Genomic DNA, 21,047 nt, shown 5'->3' with positions numbered 1-21,047 from the left:
CTGCAGTGATGTCCTGGAACTGAGATGATTGGCCTCCAGTTTTGCTAGGGCTGCTTGATGCTACACTAGGTCAAATGCTGCCTTGATGTCGAGGGCAGTCACTCTCACCTCATGTCTGGAGTTCAGCACGTTTGTCCATGTTTGAACCTAGGCTGAAGTGAGGTCAGAGCGACCCTGACATAATGCAAATTGGGTGCCAGTGAGCAGGTTATTGCTAAGCAAGTGTCGCTTGATTGCACTATTGATGATCGAGAGTAGATAAATGGGGTGGTAACTGGCCGGGTTGGATCTGTCCTGCTTTGTGTGTACAGAACATACCTGGGCAATTTTCCAGATTGCCGGGTAGATGCCAGTGTTGTAGCTGTACTGGAACAGCTTGGCTAGCAGCACAACAAGTTCTAGAGCACAAGCCTTCAGTACTGTTGCTGAAATATTGTCAGGGCCCATAACCTTTACAGTATCCAGTGCCTTCAGCCATTTCTTGATATCTCGTGGAGTGAATTGAATCGGCTGAAGACTGGCATCTGTGATTCTGGGGACCTCTGGAAGAGGCCGAGATGGATCATCCGCCCTGCACTTCTGGCTGAAGATTGTTGCAAATGCTTCAGCCTTATCTTTTGCACTGATGTGCTGGGCTCCTCCATCATTGAGGACGGGGGTATTTGAGGAGCCTCCTCCTCCAGTGAATTGCTTAATTGTTCACCACCATTCACGACTGGATGTGGCAGGACTGCAGAGCTTAGATCTGATCTGTTGAATGTGGAATCGCTTAGCTCTGTCCATCAGTTGCTGCTTATTCTGTTTGTCATGCAAGTAATCCTGTGTTGTAGTTTCACCAGGTTGACACCTCATTTTTAGGTATGTGTGGTGCTGCTCCTGGCATGCCCTCCTGCATTTTTTATTGAACCACGGTTAATCCTCTGGCTTGGTGGTAATGGTAGAGTGGGGGATATGCTAGGCATGAGGTTACAGATTGTAGTCGAGTACAATTCTGCTGCTGCTGATGGTCCACAGTGCCTCATGGATGCCCTGTCTGGAGCTGCTAGATATGTCCGAAGTCTATTCCATTTAGTACAGTGGTAGTGCCACAGAACACATTCGCGGGTATTCTCAATGTGAAGGCTGTACTTCGTCTCCACAAGGACTGTGCAGTGGTCACAAGGCTCCTTATACAGCACCTTCCAAACCGACGGCCACCACCATCTAGAGGACAAGAGCAGCAGCAGACAGCAGGGAACACCACCACGTGGAAGTTCCCCTACAAGTCACTCACCATCCTGACTTGGAAATATGTCATCTTTCCTTCACTGTCACTGGATCAAAATCCTGGAACTCCCTCCTAACAGCACTGTGGGTGTACCTACATCAAAGGGACTGCTGTGATTCAAGGCGACAGCTCACTACCACCTTCTCAGGGGCAATTAGGGATGGGCAATAAATGCTGGCCCAGCCAGGGAAGCCCACATCCTGTGAATGAAAAAAAAACTCCTACCAATACTGTCATCAACAGATACATCTGCTACATGCAGATTGGTGAGGATGAGGTCAAGTATGTTTTTCCCTCTGTTGGTTCCCTCAGTACCTGGCAGATCCAGTCTAGCAGGTATGTCCTTTAGGACTCAGCCAGCTTGTTCTGTAATGGTGCTACCAAGCCACTCTTGGTGATGAACATTGGAGTTCCCCACCCAGAGTACATTCTGTGCCCTTGCCACCGTCAGTGATGTTCAACATGGAGGAGTACTGATTCATCAGCTGAGAAAGGTGGGTGGTAACGTGGTAATCAACAGGAGATTCCCTTGCCCATATTTGACCTGATGCCATGAGACTTCATGGGGGCTAGAGTCGGTCTTGAGGACTCCTAGTGCAACTCCCTCCCGACTGTATGCCACTGTGCCACTATCTCTGCTAGGTCTGTCCTGCCAGTGGGAAGGACATACCCAGGGATGGCAATGGTGGTATCTAGGACATGATCTGTAAGGTATGATTCCGTGAATACGACTATGTCGTGCTGTTGCTCGACTCATCTGTGAGACAGCTCTCCCAATTTTGGCACAAGTCCCCAGATGTTAGCAAGGAGCTCAGTTTCTGAGTGAACGCATACACAATTTTCATATGCATACTGAATATCTATGACTGAGTTTGGAGTGGTTTTGGTTTATGTTTGAAGGCAGTGTAGGTTGAACAGTTGCCCATCTGTTCTGTATATTAACTCCATGCCTGTGAGTAATTTGTTGGAGGTGAGGTGCAGTATTGTAGCAAGAAAAATGGACAAAAGAGTTGGTACAATGACAGAGCCTTGTTTGACCCCAGTCTCCACTGAGATGTGGTGGCTCTGTTGATAAAGGTCACAGCTTGCACATCATCATGGGGCAGGTGAAGGATTGTGACAAATTTCTGAGGGCAGCCAAATTTAACTTAGCAGTTGACAGTCAACAGTGATGCAGGAGCACATTTACTTCTTATTTTGAGTAGCCTTCAGATATTGCAGCAACAGAGAAAAGCAGAAACACAGTGCAAGTGGCACCTTCATGGCCTTTTTTAGGGAAACTCCAAAACAACAAGGGAAAAGGTGCAGAACTGTGACTAGTGTCATGGAGATTCTTGGCAGCTATTTATATGAGTCAGTGATTGGTTGATTGCATGAACCAGGTGGAAGATCTTTTGGAAATTACAACAATAATGTGATTCATCGATATTGAAGATAATCTATGGACTTTCATGCAGATCATTGATCCTCCTGCCTGGGATGCCTAACATCAGGTACATGGAATGTTGGGTTGACTACCTCTCAAAGTAGCCTCAAATCTTCCCTCTAAAGCCAGATTCCAATAAAACAACTGGGAGTGTTTTGGTGCTGACAACCACTACTATTGACAAATATGGCTCCAGCTATTTCAGGATCCCTCCTGAGCTTGCAGTTAGAGGTCTGTGGCCATAAACAACATTAGAGGGCTGCAGTACCACCTAGCAACCTGCCACTCTATTCTTACTCAGGAAGCACTTGAGACACAAGTCTTGCTTAGACTAATAAGCAAGGCAAGCAGATGATATACAGTATTAAGGGGAAGCATGGATGCAAGTTTTAGAGCATGGGATACTGATAAGTAGCATCAGATATATATTAAGTTTTTTGAACTAAACTTCCTATTAACTTGGGTATAACCATAGAAAAGTGATAATCATTGAGTAGGGTAGCTCAGTTTTGATAAGGGTAAAATTTTTGCAGTGCACAATGCATGGAAATAATAACAAGAACTGAGTTGGCAGAATGTGCCTATTACTAGAAGTGGATCTCAGGATTCTGCAACAAACTGCTAGACTGTACATCAGCTCCCTTCATGTCATCCAGCTCATCCCCTTTTTTATCTGTGGCAGGCAACCTAATGACCCTTGCCCTCACCCTTCTGCATGGCATGCTGCATATGGCAAAACCGTAAGGTAGGTTTAGACAATAATAATTTTGAATATTTTGGGAAGACTGGAGAGCTACACCTGCGTAAAGTGATTCAAAGAAATGGATTAATGCTCAAGTGCCCCAATAATTGATTGACAAGAAGGTGTATATTTTTGAGCTGCTGCTTTGCAGGGGTTTCTAATAGGCTCTGGTTATTGTCTGCATTCAGAATATTACAGGTTCCATAGGTAGCTGTATAATAAAATGTCATAGGCACTTCCTGGACAACAGTAATTTGAACCTTTCCTTTTCGTGCATGTATCTGAATTGGCCTGAGAAAGGCGGTAGTGGGCCTTCTTGAACTGCTGAGGTCTTTGTGATGGTGGTGCTTCCACAATGGTGATAGGTAGGAATGATTATAAGTAAGCTACAATGGAAGAAACAAAACAATGATACATGTCCCATCCAGGGGAATTTGAAGATGTTGGTGTCCCCATGATCTTGAAGCTCTAGTCCTTCTCAGCGGTTATGATTTCATGGCTGAAGTTGTTGTTGAATTAAGGTGTAGTAAATCTTATAGATAGCTGCAGTAAATCTTATAGATAGCACACAATGCAGTCTAAGTGCACTGGAGGTTACTTTGACTTTAGGCACCTATAGACAGCAGTATCTGCCAGCTTGACGCAGGTGACAATCAGTCTGAATGATTAATATGGAGCAGAAACAGGATTTTCTTTGGCTGTATTAGGATCTACACCAAAAGAAACCAGCTATACGTCAATAATGCCCAACACTGACACTATGTATGCCTATGTCACTTCATAATAGCAGTAACTTTGCTGCTTTGAGATCATCAAAGCAATTGAGTTTTTTGTATATAAAAGATGAAAAAGACTCTTCCATATCCTCATGGGTCTCTTTCTTTCAAGCCTGTTCGCAAGCTGAGGAGAAACTCTAAGTAATTACAAGGAAGGGGCATAGTGCCTGAAATAGGTAGACTCAATCATTTTTACATCAACATGATGAAAACAGCTTTATTTCTAGACTAACCCACTCACCTCAGAATACACTGGATTAAAAATATCACTTCATTTACTGAATTTTCTCATTCTGACCCAGAAAAAAATAGCACCCATCGGCAGTCTCTCTGGTACATTATAAGATAGTATAGCATCCTGGAGCAGTATATTAACATCTTCAAAGCCTTATGCCGTGACTCCGCTGCTGCATCAAGACCAGCATGGGCACCACAGGTTCCTTTATCATCACAGGAATATGGCAAGGCAACATACTCTCCCCATGCCTTTTCCTCTTGGTTATAGATTTCATTATGAGAAAGGTAATGGTGGGTGAGACTTTGGCATCCCATGGCAACACCACCTGTTGACGGACCTTGCAGACGACATCACCTTGCTGGTCAAAGAATCATGCGTACTCCAAGGCATGACCACCAGTCTTGACAATAGCAGTGCCAAAACTGGTCTACGCATCAGTTGGGAGAAGACCAAGACAGTGACAGCTGGACAGCAACAATGCCCTCCCACCACCATCAGCCAACAGAGCACAGAGGACATCGACCACTTCCCCTGCTTAGGAAGGAACATCTCCAGGTAGGGCGATGTAGAGGTTGACATTCACACAAGAATCAGCAAAGCAGCATCAGTCTTCCAGCGGCTCCATGTGGTCTGGGCATCCAGCTACAACTGTACATGTCTATAGGCCAGACCAGGTAAGGACAGAGATTTCCTTTCCTAAAGGACATTAGTGGACCAGATGGGTTTTTATGACAATGGTTTCATGGTCATCAGTAGATTTTTATTGAACTCAAATTCCAACATCTGCCATGGTGGGATTTGAACCCTGGTTTGCAAAGCATTACGCTGGGTCGTTAGATTACTAGTCTAGCAACAATACCACTACGCCACTGCCTCCCCCTACTTAACCAATACCCAGGATTAAAATTGACATAAACAGTGGTTAGAACATAAAGAAATGCAAGAAATTTTGTTGGAAGGACGTTGATATACCGTACACATTTAAATTATCTTAAATATTCTGTCAACTTAGTTATTGACATTCTCACTTCTGGGTCAGAAGGTTACATATTGTAGTAAGAGGAAGGTAATAGTAGACTTCAGAAGGGCATGTGGCAGGTGAAATTTAGTACAGAGAAGTGCACAGTTATGCATTTTGGTAGGAAAAATTAGGAGATTCAACATACATTAAATGACACAATATTAAAAGGGATGCAGGAACAGAGAAACCCAGATGTGCACCAAATCTTTGATGGTAGCAGGACAAGTTGAGAAAGCTGTTAAAAATGCATATGGGATCCCTAGCTTTATAAATAGAGGTATGGAGTACCAAATCAAGGAAATCCTGCTAAATCTCCATAAGACGTTTTTAGGTCCCAGCTATTGGTGCCCAGTATTGTGCCCAAATCTGGGCACCAAACTTTAGGAAGGATGGCCAGATCTCACGAGAGGTGTAGAAAATATTTATTATAATAGTATTGAGGTTGTCAGACTTCAGTTTTGTTGGGAGACTGGAGAAGCTTGGACCATTTTCCTGCCAGCAGAAACAGTTAAGAGGAGATTTGATAGGGGTGTTTAAAATCATGAAGGACTTTGATTAGAGTATATAATGAGACACTGTGTTTCCAGTAGCATAAGGGTTGGTAATCAGAAGACAAAGATTTCAGGTAATTGGCAAAAGAACCTGAGGCTGTGTAAGAAAATAATCTTTTTCACAGAGTTGTTATGATCTGGTATGTCCTCCCCGAAAGGTGGTGGAAGCAGATTCATCACAAACCTTCAAAATAAATTCCACAAATACTTGATGGGGAAAGAAAATGTAGGGCTATGAGAAAACAGCAAGGGTGTGAGATTAATTGGATTGCTCTTCCAAGAAGCTGGCACAGGCATGGTGGGCTGAATGGTTTCATTTTGTGCTATATGATTTTACGACTCAGGCCTCAAACTGGGACTTGAGCTCCTAATCAAGGCCGACAGTCCACTGTGTATTGAAAGAATGGTGCATAGACATGGATGTGACAAGGGTCATCCAAATCATAAGACCTGGGAGTAAGCCTCCACATATCTGCCATAATGCCCAGTCTGCTTCTCCACTCCCTCTCCCCAGCATTGCACTGCAAAACTACAAGTCCAACGTCCAATCCTGACCCAATCTACTGTCCTCCAGTTCATCACTGAAGACAGAAGCCATCATCTTTGGCATCCCCCATAAACTTTTTCTATTCTCCATCTCAGCCTCTGTCTCATGCTGAACTGGATTATTTTCAATTTCAGTCAACTGCTTAACCCTGCAGCTGAGGTTTCAAATATATTTCCTCTCCATTATAGACTTAAGGAACAAAACCGGACAGGCCACACAGCTTCGACCTAGGCACTGGAAACGACAACGGCAATCTCAGGCCTGTCAACCCGCAACATCCTCCTTAATAACATCTGGGGACCAGTGCCAGAATTGGTTGGGCTGTCTCACAGACTAGTCAAGCAACAGCCTGACATAGTCATCCTCACAATCATATCTTACAGATAATGTCCCAGACACCGCCATCACCATCCCTGGGTATGTTGTGTCCCACTGGCAGGGCAGACCCAGCAGAAGTGCGGCACAGTGGTATACAGTCAGGTGGGATTTGCCCTGGAAGTACTCAACCCCGACTCCTGATCCCATGAAGTCTCATGGCGTCAGGTCAAACATGGGCAAGGAAACCTCCTGCTGATTACCATGAACTGCCCTCCCTCAGCTGATGAATCATTGCTCCTTGATGTCGAACACCACTTGGAGGAAGCACTGAGAGTGACAAGGGCGCAGAATGTACTCTGGGTGGGGGACTTCAATGTCCATCACCAAGAGTGGCTCGGTAGCACCACTACTAACTGAGCTGGCCGATTCCTAAATGACATAGCTGCTAGGCTTGGGCTGAGGCAGGTGGTGAAGGAACCAAGAGGGAAAAACACGCTTGACCTCATCCTTAGCAACCTGCCTGCCGAAGATGCATCTGTCCATGAAAGTATCCGTAGGAGTGACGACCACTCAGTTGTTGTGGAGGTGAAGTCCCACCTTCACACTGAGGATACACTCCATCGTGTTGTGTGGCATTACCACCGTGCTAAATGGGATCGATTTCAAACAGATTTAGCAACTCAAGACTGGGCATCCACGAGGCACTGTGGGCCATCAGCAGCAGCAGCAGAATTGTACTCTAATACAATCTGTAACCTCATGCCCGGCATATGCCCAAATCTAACACTACTATCAAGGCAAGGGATCAATCCTGGTTAAAATGAAGAGTGCAGGAGGGCATGCCAGGAGCAGCACCACACATGATTCAAAATGAAGTGTCAACCTAGTGAAGCTATAACATAGAACTACATGTGTGTCAAACAGCATAAGCAGCAAGTGATAGATCTAAGTGATCCCTCAACCCAACGGATGAGATCTAAGCTCTGCAGTCCTGCCACATCCAGTCATGAATGGTGGTGGGCAATTAAACTTACTGGAGGAGGCGGTTCCATTCTCAATGATGGAGAAGCCCAGCACATCAGTGCAAACGATAAGGGTGAAGCATTTGCTACAATCTTCAGCCAGAAGTGCAGGGTGGATGATCCATCACAGCTTTCTCTGGAGGTCCCCAGCATCACAGATGCCAGTCTTCAGTCAATTCGATCCACTCCATGTGATGTCAAGAAACGGCTGTAGGCACTTGATGGAACAAAGGCTATGGGCCCTGACAATATTTTGGCAATAGTACTGAAGGCTTGTGCTCTAGAATTTGCCGTGCCCATAGCCAAGCTGTTCCAGTACAGCTACAACACTGGCATCCACCCAGCAATGTGTCAAATCGCCCAGGAATGTCCTGCACACAAAAAGCAGGACAAATCAAACATGGCTAATTACTACCCTATCAATCTACTTTCAATCATTAGAAATAACCTGCTCACTGATGCTCAGTTTGGGTCCTGCTAGGGCCATTCAACTCCTGACCTCATTACAGCCTTGGTTCAAACATGGACAAAAGAGCTGAACTCCCGAGATGAGGTGAGAGTGACTGTCCTTGACATCAAGGCAGCATTTGACCGAGTGTGGCATCAATGAACCCTAGCAAAACTGGAGTCAATGGGAATTGGTGGAAAACTCTCCGCTGGTTGGACTCATACCTAGCACAAAGGTTGTGGTTGTCGGAGGTCAGTCATCTTAGCTCCAGGACATTATTACAGGAGTTCCTCAGGGTAGTGTCCTCGGTCCAACCATCATCAGCTGCTTCATCAATGACCTTCCTTCCCTCATAAGGTCAGAAGTGAGGATGTTCGCTGATGAACGCACAATGTTCAGCACCATTTGCAACTCCTCAGATACTGAAGCAGTCCACGTCCAAATGCAGCAACACCTGGACAATATCCAGGTTTGGGCTAACAAGTGGCAACTAACATTCACACCACACAAGTATCAGGCAATGACCATCTCCAACAAGAGAGAATCCAACCATCGCCCCTTGATGTTCAATGGCATTACCATCACTGAATCCGCCACCATCAACATCCTGGGGTTACCATTGACCAGAATCTGAACTGGACTAGCCAAATAAATACTGTGGCTACAAGAGCAGGTCAGAGGCTAGGAATCCTGCGAAGAGTAACTCATCTCCTGTCTCCCCAAAGCCTGTCCACCAGCTACAAGGCACAAGTCAGGAATGTGATGTAATACTCCCCATGAGTGCATTCAAGTCAAAGCAGCCCGCTTGATTGGCTCCACAAACATTCACTCCCTCCACCACTAATGCATAGTAGCAGCAGTGTGTACCATCAACAAGATGCACTGCTGGAATTCACCTAGGCTCCTTCAACAGCACCATCCAAACACACGACCACTACCATCTAGAAGGACAAGGGCAGCAGATAGATGGGAACACCATCACCTGGAAGTTCCCCTCCAAGTCACTCACCATCCTGACTTGGAAATATATTGCTGTTCCTTCACTGTCGCTGGGTCAAAATCCTGGAGCTCCCTTTCTAACAGCACTGTGGGTGTACCTACCCCACATGGACTGCAGCAATTCAAGAAGGCAGCTCACCACCACCTTCTCAAGGGCACCTAGGGATGGGCAATAAGTGCTGGTCCAGCCAACAAAGCCCACATCCCGTGAATGATTAAAAGAAAATCCCTGTCCATTTCTGTAACACACTTGTCTCCACCCCTACCTCAGCCAGTATGCAATTCAAATTTTTATATATGTCATTGCCGCCTCCAAACTCGTTAACTTCAATGTTCTCTAGCCTCTTCCATCCTCTAACTTTCAAAAATTTCAACTCATTTTATGTGTCTCTGTCTGTGTGTGTATGTCTGTGGATCAGACAAAGAGCAAGCCATACAAAAAGAATGATGAAGAGAAGAAAAAGAGGGAGAGGGAGGGGAGAGGAGAAAACGTGATAAGAAGAATGAAAGAAAGAACAAAAGATAGAGAAAAAAACACTTTCTGGTCACCAGGATGAGGACTGTCAGTAGTTCTGAGAGGTCAAGAAGAAAGGCGGCATGACAGTTCATTTCTGTTCAATTTTGCCCTAAAACAGTTCCTGAAACTCAACCTTGGAACAGCAACGCTGCTACTGACTTTTCAGTTTCCACAGCAGCATCTTTAGTGCCTTTGATGAATGAGGCGATACATTTATTATCAAATTATGAGCAGTTTAATACCCTTATTCATGTTCACCAGAAAGTGGATTGGGAACCCCGCATCCCATGTCATATAGAACATTTACAGCTATCAGAGATGAAGACAACTTTCCTGCTTTGATCGGCACTATATTCCAAACCAGGTTTTAAAAGGTCAGAAGAAATTATTTAAACACAACAGCACACATTGTCATTTGTTTGAAACTTTTAAAAATTCCTTAACAAAGTTCCAAATCAACTGCTTTGGAAACAACAGTTTGTTTCTTAAAAATAAAAGAGCATGCAGAATCAAACATTTTATTCACACCTTACCAAGTGTAGCATAGTTTTTCTTGTCTTCAACATCTGCCGTAATGTCATGCATATCAGCATATGCCCGTGCTAATCGCCACAGAAATTCCACCTGATCCCAAAACTTGAAAAACAAACGGTATTCATTAAGTATTTGTCATGTCTCTTACATTTTTGCATTAAGTAGTACATTCAGTAATCCTTGAACACAAGTGCAATGTCAGGAACATAAAAGTTTATGGAGTAACAACAAAGTCAATCTGAACATGGCTGGCATGATCAATTGGTGAGTTTCTGCCCCTCTGAACTAGGGTGGTGGTTTAACTCAGTACTAGAGAGATATGGCTATTAAATTAAATTTATAGTGTAACTAATTAAGCTCCATAATATAACTATGGCTAATCCTGAGTGATATTCTGAACTTGAAACCATATTAGTTAACTAAAATAAACTAAAGATGGCACAGCAGATGATGTGTTGCAGCTGGGTGCAGGTGGATACCAGTGTGATCCATGGCAACCACATCTGCTGTAAGTGAGCTTGAGGAACTTCAGCTCTGAGCTGATGAGCTACAGTTTGAGCTTTGGACATTGTGATACATCAGGGGTGGGGGGAATGTTGACCTTTTTTCCCCAGGAGGCAGTCATACCCCTTAGGATAGGTACTTCGGGTTTGGTCCATGTTCAGGGACAGGAGGATGTGACTGTGAGTGAGGGAGCTATGGGAGGCAGAAATTGGCACTGGATGAGCTTCAGTCCTTACAATTGTCCAACAGCTTTGAAGTTCTTGCAACTTTTGTGCACGATAGCAGGGACTGCAGGGAGGATGAACAAACAGACTGTGGTGCAGGAGGCCACTGAAGTAGGGGACAGCAGAGTTAGGGGGATAGATAATGTTCTTTGCAGTCGAGGGCATGAGACCCAAAGGCTGTGTTGCCTGCCTGGTGCCTTCTCAGGGCTGGAGAGGAACTGGAGTGGGAGGGAAAGGATCCAGTTGTTGTGGTCCACATGGGTAGGACTATTAAAGAGGTTCTGCTGAGGGAATATGAGGATTGAGGGACTAAATTAAAAAGCAAACCTCAAAAGCTAATAATCTTGGGGGGGGGGGCACTCAAGTGAGGGGAGATTCCAAAGCTAAAGAGGAAGGATAAGCCAACAGTACAGGGAATTGATGCAGATAATCATAGCCAAAGTGTGACAGGAAGGGACATAGAGTACAGACATAAGCGTGCACCGGCAATAAGGTTAGAATAGAGAAAAGATGGTAAAAAGACTATGAACGCGTGCAGCATTCGTAAGATGGATGAGTTGATAGCACAAATAGAAATTAATGATAGCCATTACAGAGACATGATTTCAAAGTGTGAATATTCGAATATCTGACACTTTGGAAGGACAGGAAGAAAGGAAAAGGAGGTGAGATAGCTCTGTTAATCAAGGATGAGATTAATACAGAAGTGAGAAATGAGTTTGGTTCCGTGTACCAAAATATACAATTAGGTCGGGTGGAAATAAGATAAAGCAAAGGAAAGAATTCACTGGTGGGAGTGATTTACAGTCCCCTGACAGTAGCTATACTGTACGACAAAGTATAAATCTAGAAATAATGGGGGCTTGTAAAAAGGTACTGCAATAACAGTGGGTGATGTTAATTTTCATATAGATTAAGTGAATCAAATTGGCAAAGGTAGCCTGGAGGATGAGTTCATAGAGTGTATTCAAGACATTTTCTTAGAATAATATGCTCTGGAACCTACGAGGGAAAAGACTATTTTAGATCTGGTCATGTGTAACAAGACGGGATTAATAAATGACCTTATAGTAAATGGTCCTCTAGGTAACACTGGACAAAATTTTGCATTTGGTTTCAGAATTGGGAAATTTGTGACTGAAACTAGTGTCTTGAATAGAGGTAATTACAAAGTTATGAAGGCAGAGTTGGCTAAAATGGATTAGGTAAGTAGGTTAAAAGGTAAAATGGCAGAGAAGTAACAGTAGACATTTAAGGAAATATTTCATAACTCTCAACAAAGATACGTTTCCTCAAAAAAAAAACTTTCCAAGAAGGATCACCATCATGGCAAAGGAAGTTTAGGATGGTATCAAATTGAAAGAATAGGTGTATAATGCTGTGAAGATTACTGATAGGCCAGAAGTTGGCAACAATTTAGAAACCAGCAAAGGGCAAATAACAAATAATAAAGAGGGGGAAATTGGAGTATGAGAGAAAGCTTGCAAGAATATAGATACAGACAGTAAAAGCTTCTACATGTATATACAAAAGGAAAAGAGTGGTGACAGTAAGTGTTGGCCCCTTAAAGGGCAAGACTGGGGAATTAATAATGGGAAACAAGGAAACAGGGGAGACTTTGAACAATTCCACAAAAAGTAAGACAAACCAATCTGCCCCATCAGTCTACTCGCGATCATCAGTAAAGTCATGGAAAGGGTCATAAACTGTGCTATCAAGCAGCACTTGCTTAGAAATAACCTGGTCACTGATGCTCAGTTTGGGTTCCGGCAGGATAACTCAGCTCCTGACTTCATTACAGCTTTGGTACAAACATGGACAAAAGAGCTGAACTCCAGAGGTGAGGTGAGAGTGACTGCCCTTGACATCAAGGCTGCATTTGGCTGACAGTGGCATCAAGGAGCCACAGTAAAACTCGAGTCAATGGGAATCGGGGGGGAAACTCTCTGCTGGTTGGAGTCATACCTAGCACAAAGATGGTTGTGGTTGTTGGAGGTCAGTCATCTCAGCTTCAGGACATCACTGCAGGAGTTCCTCAGAGTAGTGTCCTCGGCCCAACCATCTTCAACTGCCTCATCAATGATCTTCCTTCCATCATAAGGTCAAAAGTGGAGATATTTGCTGATGATTGCACAATGTTCAGCACCATTCGCGAATCCTCAGATACTGAAGCAGTCCACGTCCAAATGCAGCAAGACCTGGGCAATATCCAGGCTTGGGCTGACAAGTGGCAGGTAACATTCGCGACACGCTAGTGCCAGACAATGACCATCTCCACCAAGAGAATCTAACCATTGTCCCTTGACATTCAATGGCATTATAATCGCTGAATCCCCCAATATCAACATCCTGGGAGTTACCATTTATCAGAAACTGAACTGGATTAGCCATATAAATACTGTGGCTTCAAGACCAAGTCAGAGGCTAGGAATCCTGAGGTGAGTAACTCATATCCTGATCCCCAAAGCCTGTCCACAATCTACAAGGCACAAGTCAGGAGTGTGTTGGAATACTCTCCACTTGCCTGGATGAGTGCAGCTCCAACAACACTCAAAAACCTCAACACTATCCAGGACAAAGCAGCCTGCTTGATTGGCACCTCTTTCACAAACATTCACTCCCTCCACACCGACACACAGTGACAACAGGGAGTACCATCTACAAGATGCACTGCAGCAACTAACCAAGGCACCCTCGCATTCTCGATTCTTTCAGTGAGTGAGAACAGTTTCTCCCTATCTACTCTGCCCTGACCCCTCATGATCACATCTCCTCTCAACCTTCTTTTCTCTAAGGAAAACAGTCCTAACTTCTCCAATCTATCTTCATAACTGAAGGTCCTCAACTCTGGAACCATTCTTTTTTCTAATGCCTTCACATCCTTCCTGAAATGCGGTGTCCAGAAATGGATGCAATACTCTAGCTGAGGCCGAACTAGTTACTTATGCAAGTTCAATATAACCTCCATGTTCTTCTACTCTATTCCCCTATTAATAAAGCCCAGGATACTATATGCTTTATTCACCATGTCCAACTAACTTCAATGACTTATGCATATATACACCCAGATCATTCTGCTCCTGCACCCCTTTTAGGGTTGTACCTTTATTTTATATTGTCTCTCAATGTTCTTCCTACCAGAATGAATCACCTCACATTCTTCTACACTGAGCCTCACCTGCCACCTATCTGCCCATTCCACCAACTTGCCTATGTCCTTTCGAAGTTCCACACTATCCTCCTCACAGTTCACAATGCTTCCAAGTTTTGTATAATCTGCAAACTTTTAAACTGCATCCTGTACACCAAGGTCTAGGTCATTAATATATATCAGGAAAAGCAAAGATCCCAACACTGACCCTTGGGGAACTCCACTACAAACCTTGCTCCAGCATGAAAAATATCTATTAAACACTACTCTCTGCTTCCTGTCACTCAGCCAATTTTGTATTCATGTTGCTATTGTTGCTTTTATTCCATGAGCTATAACTTTGCTCAGAAGTCTGTTTGCAGCACGGTATTAAACACTTTTTGGAAATCCATATACACCACATCAACAGCATTGCCCTCTTCAACCCTCTCTATTACCTCTTCAAAAACCTCCAGCAAGTTAGTTAAGCATGATTTTCCTTTAAGAAATTCATATTGGCTTTCCTTAATTAATCCACATTTGACTACTAATTTTGTCCTGAATTATTGTTTCTAGAAGTTTCCCCACTACTGAAGCTAAACTGACTGACCTGTAGTTGCTGGGCTTATCTTTATATTCATTTTTAAACAAAGGTGTAATGTTTGCAATTCTCCAGTCCTCTGGGACTACCTGATTCTAATGAAGACTGAAAAGCTATGGCCAGTACTTCTGCAACTTTCACTCTCACTTCCCTCAGTATCCTTGTATGCATCTCATCTGGTCCCAGTGCCTTATGAACTTTAAGTACAGATAACCTATCAATACCTCCTCCTTTTCAATTTTAAATGCATCTAGTGACTGAATTGCCTGCTCTTTTACCATGTCGCTTTCTGCCCTTTCATACCACTACTATCCCAGTCTATGTTTGGATAACTGAAGTCCCCCAATATAAGTATAATTTTTGCAACTCTGCAATTTCCTTGCAAATTTGTTCCTCTAGATCCTTCCCACTGGTTGGCTGCCTATAGACCACAGGAAATGTAACTGTACCTTTTTTGTTCCTTTGCTCTAGCCAACTAGATTGTATCCTTGGCACCTCTTTCTCCAGCACCGCAATGCTTTCCTTAATCAATATTGCTACTCCTCATCCTTTTCTTCCTTTTCTATCTTGCCTAAACGCCTTGTGTCCAGGGATTTTTAATACTCAGTCCTGCCCTTCTTCAAGCCAAGTCTCTGCTACTGCCACAACATCACATGTCAATCCACTGCTGTAACTCACCAATCTTATTAATCGTACTCTCTGCATTCACATACATGCACAGTAAGCCAGATTTAGGCTCCATTAGTTTGTCCTTTAATCCGAGCCCATTGATTAACTTACTATTCCCTACCTATCTCTCCCTGTATTCTATGCAACTTGGTACTCCTCTCTGATATTAGCTCCTGGTTCCCACATACCTGCCAAGTTAGTTTAAATCCTCCCCAAAAGCACTAGCAAAATCCCCTGCAAGGAACTCCACCCCAGCTCCGTTAAGATGCAACCCGTCTGGTCTGTACAAGTCCCATCTTCCTCAGAGCCAGTCCCAATGTCCCAAGAGTCTAAAGCCCTTCTCCTGCGCCATCTTTCCAGCCACGCATTCATCTGCCTTAACCTCCTATTTCTGTAGTCACTTGTGTGTGGCACTGGGAATAATTCGAAGATTACTACTTTTAAGGTCCTGCTTGCTCTTAAAGGAAACTTATCTAATTAAATTAAAATGTCATTTTGGGGGCTGAGGAAGCACTGCAGCCCCTGCGGTCCCCACTGGTCATGGAAGGCCTCGAGCATGCCAATGGACATTGTGTGCTCCCTCTCCAAGGGCACTGGGCCGTGAACGCAGCCGTGGAAGAGGGGCAGACAGTCGGGGAGGATGGTCCCCTCGACCACCCACTGCCTGGACCTGTTAATGCGTACCTTGGCCAAGCCCAGGAGCAGGCTAATCTCCTATTTATATGGGCTCATAGTAGTTAATTAAACAATGCCCTTCACCTGTGTATCTTAACAATATAATTAACACATTATGAGGTTCACTTTTTTTTTCTTTAAACAATAATTTTATAACACTCAAATAGTTTCAAAACAAATCAAAGAGAAAAGCCGATTTTCCACATTTAATATACACATAATACAAATCATTCTTCTTCTAGGACCTCCAACAGTTTCTTCAGGCAAATGTTCCTTTTTGTAAAACAGTCCAATAATTGGTGACTTGCACCAACTCATTTTGCCTTAGAGGTCTCTTTTCTCTCTAATAATTCCTTTATGCTAACAAGGTCAATCCTTAGTTTTTTCTCAGTTACACACTTCGTTGAATGTACATTATCCCAGAGAATGATCATCCACATAACATTCAATGGGCAAACTTTTCTCATTGTCCCTTGTATAGGATTTCCCTCAAGAAGTTTTATAAGTAAAATCCCATATCTATCATTTCTACTCAAGCCAGTGTTTCTGCAACTAACTACCCTTCTTATTTTCTTCACTTCCCAGGCCAACAGATAACATTTGTTATTCTTTCTCACCAAGAATATGATAGGTCCTGCTGTACTAGAAGATTCATCTAGAAGATTGGCATGTGAAGCACTGCTAAAAATAACTAACTTCATAGCTTCTGGATCAACTAAGGCTGGAAACTTGAGTGCACGTTTCTCCGAATTTAATTTCCTCAATGTTCTCAGGACTTACCCAACTATAGCATGTTTTATCATAGTATTCAGTTCCAATATGTCATAACTGACATCAGGTCTCGTCTGAGTGCACAACCAGTTCAACTGTCCAATCAAACTTCTTAACTGGTCTATTTCTTCCTTGGATGCAGAGTCCCCTTTTGTGAGGACCCGGCCCGATTTATTGGGATACGATTGACTGTTGATTCAAGGTTAGTCATGACTTATTCTGCTTAATACCTAATGCTATATATTTAAAAGGTGTCCGAAGCCTGACTTCCAACCTTCAACTCCTTTATTTTATCTATCACCCATTGCTCAAATTCTGGAGAATCTCCCCACAGAAAATCATCAACGTGCATCATAAAGATGCCTGTTAGTTTAGCCTTGTGATGCCAACAGAACATTGCTGGGTCTGCTTTTAGCTGAATAGAGCTTGTTTTTAGAGGATGGACCTAACTGAGAAACACCACACCCTTGACACGTCATTCAACGTATTTAATTTCCATGGTTGCCCTTCTATATTGCCAGCTTCTGTAGGTGGTTTCAAAAAGACTTCCCTTTGAAATGTCTAACCCTGCAAAAATGCAGCTTTTATGAATTTTGATTTACATTCCCAGGAATATGTTGCTAAAAGAGCTAAGACGATCTTTAAGCTCATCTTTCCTGAAATGGAGGAGCACACTCTGACATCTTGATGGCCAAGCCACTAGTCTGGCTTTAGCCTTATACGTACCAGCAGGAAATACCTTTTCTGTGCATATCCACCTGCGTGATAAGGCTGGCTGCCCTCCATCTGGTATTTCAGTGTTTACACCAAATTCCAACTTTTCAACTCTTTTTGTTTGGCGTCCTTTATCAACTTATCTTCGAATTTGTTAGTAGACACTAAAACTTCTTGATCATAAAGGCTTCTACTTCTTGTGGAATTCCTCACCTAATCTATGACTTCTACTCTCCTTCCTACATTTTTCTGGACTACTGCTACATAATTTCTCCCTCCTCTGGGTCCTTTTCCCAAGTCCATGATCTTTTCTTAGGACTGTGGTCACTTCCAGGTCTACTTTCAGAACTCACTGCATTTTCTGGCCTTCTACATCTCTACCTCATTTCGCCAATCCATGGATCTTATCATCTGTCCCTCATCTTGCACATTCAGCCAATGTATATATTTGCTGGTGGCTTTTCCTGCTCTCCCTTTAATGGCGGCATCTCTCCATTCACTGGCCCCTACTGGTCTGTAGTGCCCAACCATCTGAAGTGAATTCTTTGCGTGGACTGCCCGTGCCAGGGCAGATGTCAGTTTACAGCTCGGTTCGTCGGCTAAGACTTTGTGCAGCATATCGATTACTGCATGGGACTGTCTGCTGCTGTGTTCATCAATATGATGTTCATATTTTCACACATACTTTTAAATTAATTGTTGCCAATTCTTCCTCGTTGTCAGTTAGGAATTTAGCTGGAGCTCCCAGTCCACTTCCTATATATTTTTCCAATATCTTGTCCACAATTACCTTTTTGTCTTTACTATATATTACTGTTGATAGATTGAATCTAGTTGCCATGTCTACAAAGACTAATTGAAAAATATTTTTATCCTCATCCCATATCTTCAAGTCCATTGCTACAATTTCCATGAAAGTCTCTTGCTAATGGGAGACTCACTATGGGCCATGATGGTGCCCTCCTATTTTTTTTTTTAACAGATATCACATTTCTCACCGATCTGTTCCATAAGTTTAATATATTCATCAGCCATTACCCCTGCATCTTCAGTAGGATTTTTAACCTATGACAAGATGGATGGGCAAACTACTAATGTAGTTTTAAAACAATTTGCCTTTTTTCCTTTAAATCCCTATCCCCTGATGTCATCATAACATCGTGATTTGAAATGTTAGGTCTTGTTAAGGGGGCATAGTAATGTCCTGATTGTGTAAACTTTAAATCTACAGATTTCCCAAAAACAATTGCCTTTTGTGTTCCGTATCTAATTTTATTTAAGTTTTTTTCATAGACGGTTTACTCAACACTAGGGGAATTTCACTGGATATGATATCTGTGCTGATAAAATGGTTTATCCCGCTATTTTACATGAAATCACCACTTTCTTTAGTGACTTTGTGATATTGTCCCTGAACTTGAAGTAAGTAGAACTTTCATATTCCTTAGCCTTACTTCGTCTTTATTATTTGGAGAATCCAGGTAACACTTTAACTAATTCACTCCACATACTGCGGAATGCACCCATTGTCTAACACAGTACAACTGAGTGAGTCTGCAAACAACACCATTACTGGACTAAAGCTTCTGGTGACCAATATGACTTCTTCGGAATGATCAGTATCGTCACCTTCCCCTTCCGCACCTTCCTTGTCATGCGTCATCTCAAAAACCTTGTTATTCCATTTTGGACAATTCATCGCATAATGATATTTCATGTCACATATGAAATATCTGTTGACCATTCCTCGGTTATTCCTATGGGTTCATTCTCCTGCTGGAGTTCCCAATTCCGTCGTCTATTAGAGCTGGCAAGGGGTCTCTCCTCATTCTTTTTGTTTGTGTTTCTTCTTTCCTATTGACCTTTGCACCACATATCTAAATGGTCTCGAAACGCTGCCAGCATTGAATCCTCCATCTTTTGTGTTACTGCTGAAGGTCCCAAATGCGCCACACTGCAAGCCCAACTAACAATCTTAAATTGGTTGCCATCGAAATTCTTAGCACACTGAGGATTATTTAGCAAATGTTGTCCAATCGCAGAGTCACATCTAATGTCGGATACTAAGTTTTGAGTTTTGCAAGCACCAGCTGGTTGGGCATGGTCTGTACCTTGCCTGTTGTGAACAGCGACTGGGACATGCTGTTTGATACAATCTGCCAGTCTTTGGGAGGTATGGGGCTACATACCTAGCATCACAATGGTACTGAAATTCATATACCACATTACTCATTTGTGTGATAGGCACAGTGTCTTCTTGGCTTGACGGCAGCATCCTATTAGTGGCGAATACCACTCATGTTGCTACTGCATAATAGTAGCGTGAATCAGCTAGCTTCACCTGTTGCTGACAACCAATTTAAGATTATCAGTCAGGCATGCAGTGAGGTGCATTTTCGTGTACTGGAAGCTACATATATTAATACATAGGGCCTTGTTCTTTGCAGACAGAAAGAAAATGTACACACATTATGGCCGTTTTGGCTAAACAAAATAAGTGATAGCCATTCGCTGGTTCATTCCTCAGGGCAATGCCTTGACCAGAGTCAAGCTACCTGGTTTAAATTTCGAACAATGCTTAGCATTTAACTGTCAGTCACCATCAACTGGTGTATTCTCCGTGGCCTCTACCAATCAGAGTCCCCTTGCAACCAGTCAACACTCTCTTCTCATAGTGTAAAGTGTTGCTCCCTTTATATTTGGTATTCTTGCAAATTGTCCTGATGAATGCAAGACGAAAAGCTTCGACAAAAAATGTCTTTTTTTTTTAAGCAATACTCAAATTCTGTACTACCAAATGACTGTTTGAAATCAAGGGAAATAGGAAAAGTGCATAAAGGCACAGTTGAAATGGAAGATCAGCCATGATTTTATTGAATGGCTGAGCAGATTTGAAGGGACAAATCACCTTCCCCTGCACCTATTTCTTTTGTTCTTAATAAGTTCAATGACCTCACACAGGCAGTTAAGGCGATATGCTACTGGCACCATGAACTCACCCGCTGCTCAATGCATCATAGCCCCATCACTCACCAGCAAGTATTTATCAATCACAACTCAGACCTCACATTCATAGTTTCACCTCACCCTCACACACTAACCACTGTTGTAAGTCTCACTCCCACCTCACAGTTTGCAGACACTGCCAGTTTTCAACCTTAACAGCCACATCACCCAAACACATTGCACCACACTCACTGACAGACGTTCCCCTCTCTTGCAAGAGGAGGTAGTGCACAACTGTACACATCAGCAGTTAACTAATAGGGTATAGGCATGGCTGCATGCCCTCACTCTGGAGGAGGAGACAGTGGTCACCATTATTTGATCAGCAATTACTGAGACTATGGCCC

The 21,047-nt window shown here is 43.1% G+C and overlaps 1 protein-coding gene across 1 annotated transcript in view; it reads right to left on the bottom strand.

Annotated features, from left to right (window-relative positions):
- The window catches only part of LOC121278332 (regulator of microtubule dynamics protein 2), a 163,692-nt gene that overhangs the window by 78,422 nt on the left and 64,223 nt on the right, over positions 1 to 21,047 (bottom strand). Inside the window, exon 3 of the mRNA XM_041188638.1 lies at positions 10,406 to 10,508. Within this exon, the coding sequence (XP_041044572.1) occupies positions 10,406 to 10,508 (103 nt within the window). The remainder of the gene's footprint in view (positions 1 to 10,405; positions 10,509 to 21,047) is intronic.

The sequence above is a fragment of the Carcharodon carcharias genome, chromosome 5, assembly GCF_017639515.1.
Source record: "Carcharodon carcharias isolate sCarCar2 chromosome 5, sCarCar2.pri, whole genome shotgun sequence".
Taxonomy (NCBI): domain Eukaryota; kingdom Metazoa; phylum Chordata; class Chondrichthyes; order Lamniformes; family Lamnidae; genus Carcharodon; species Carcharodon carcharias.
Note: the sequence above shows the minus strand (reverse complement) of the source record. Positions and strands in the feature narration are given on the sequence as shown.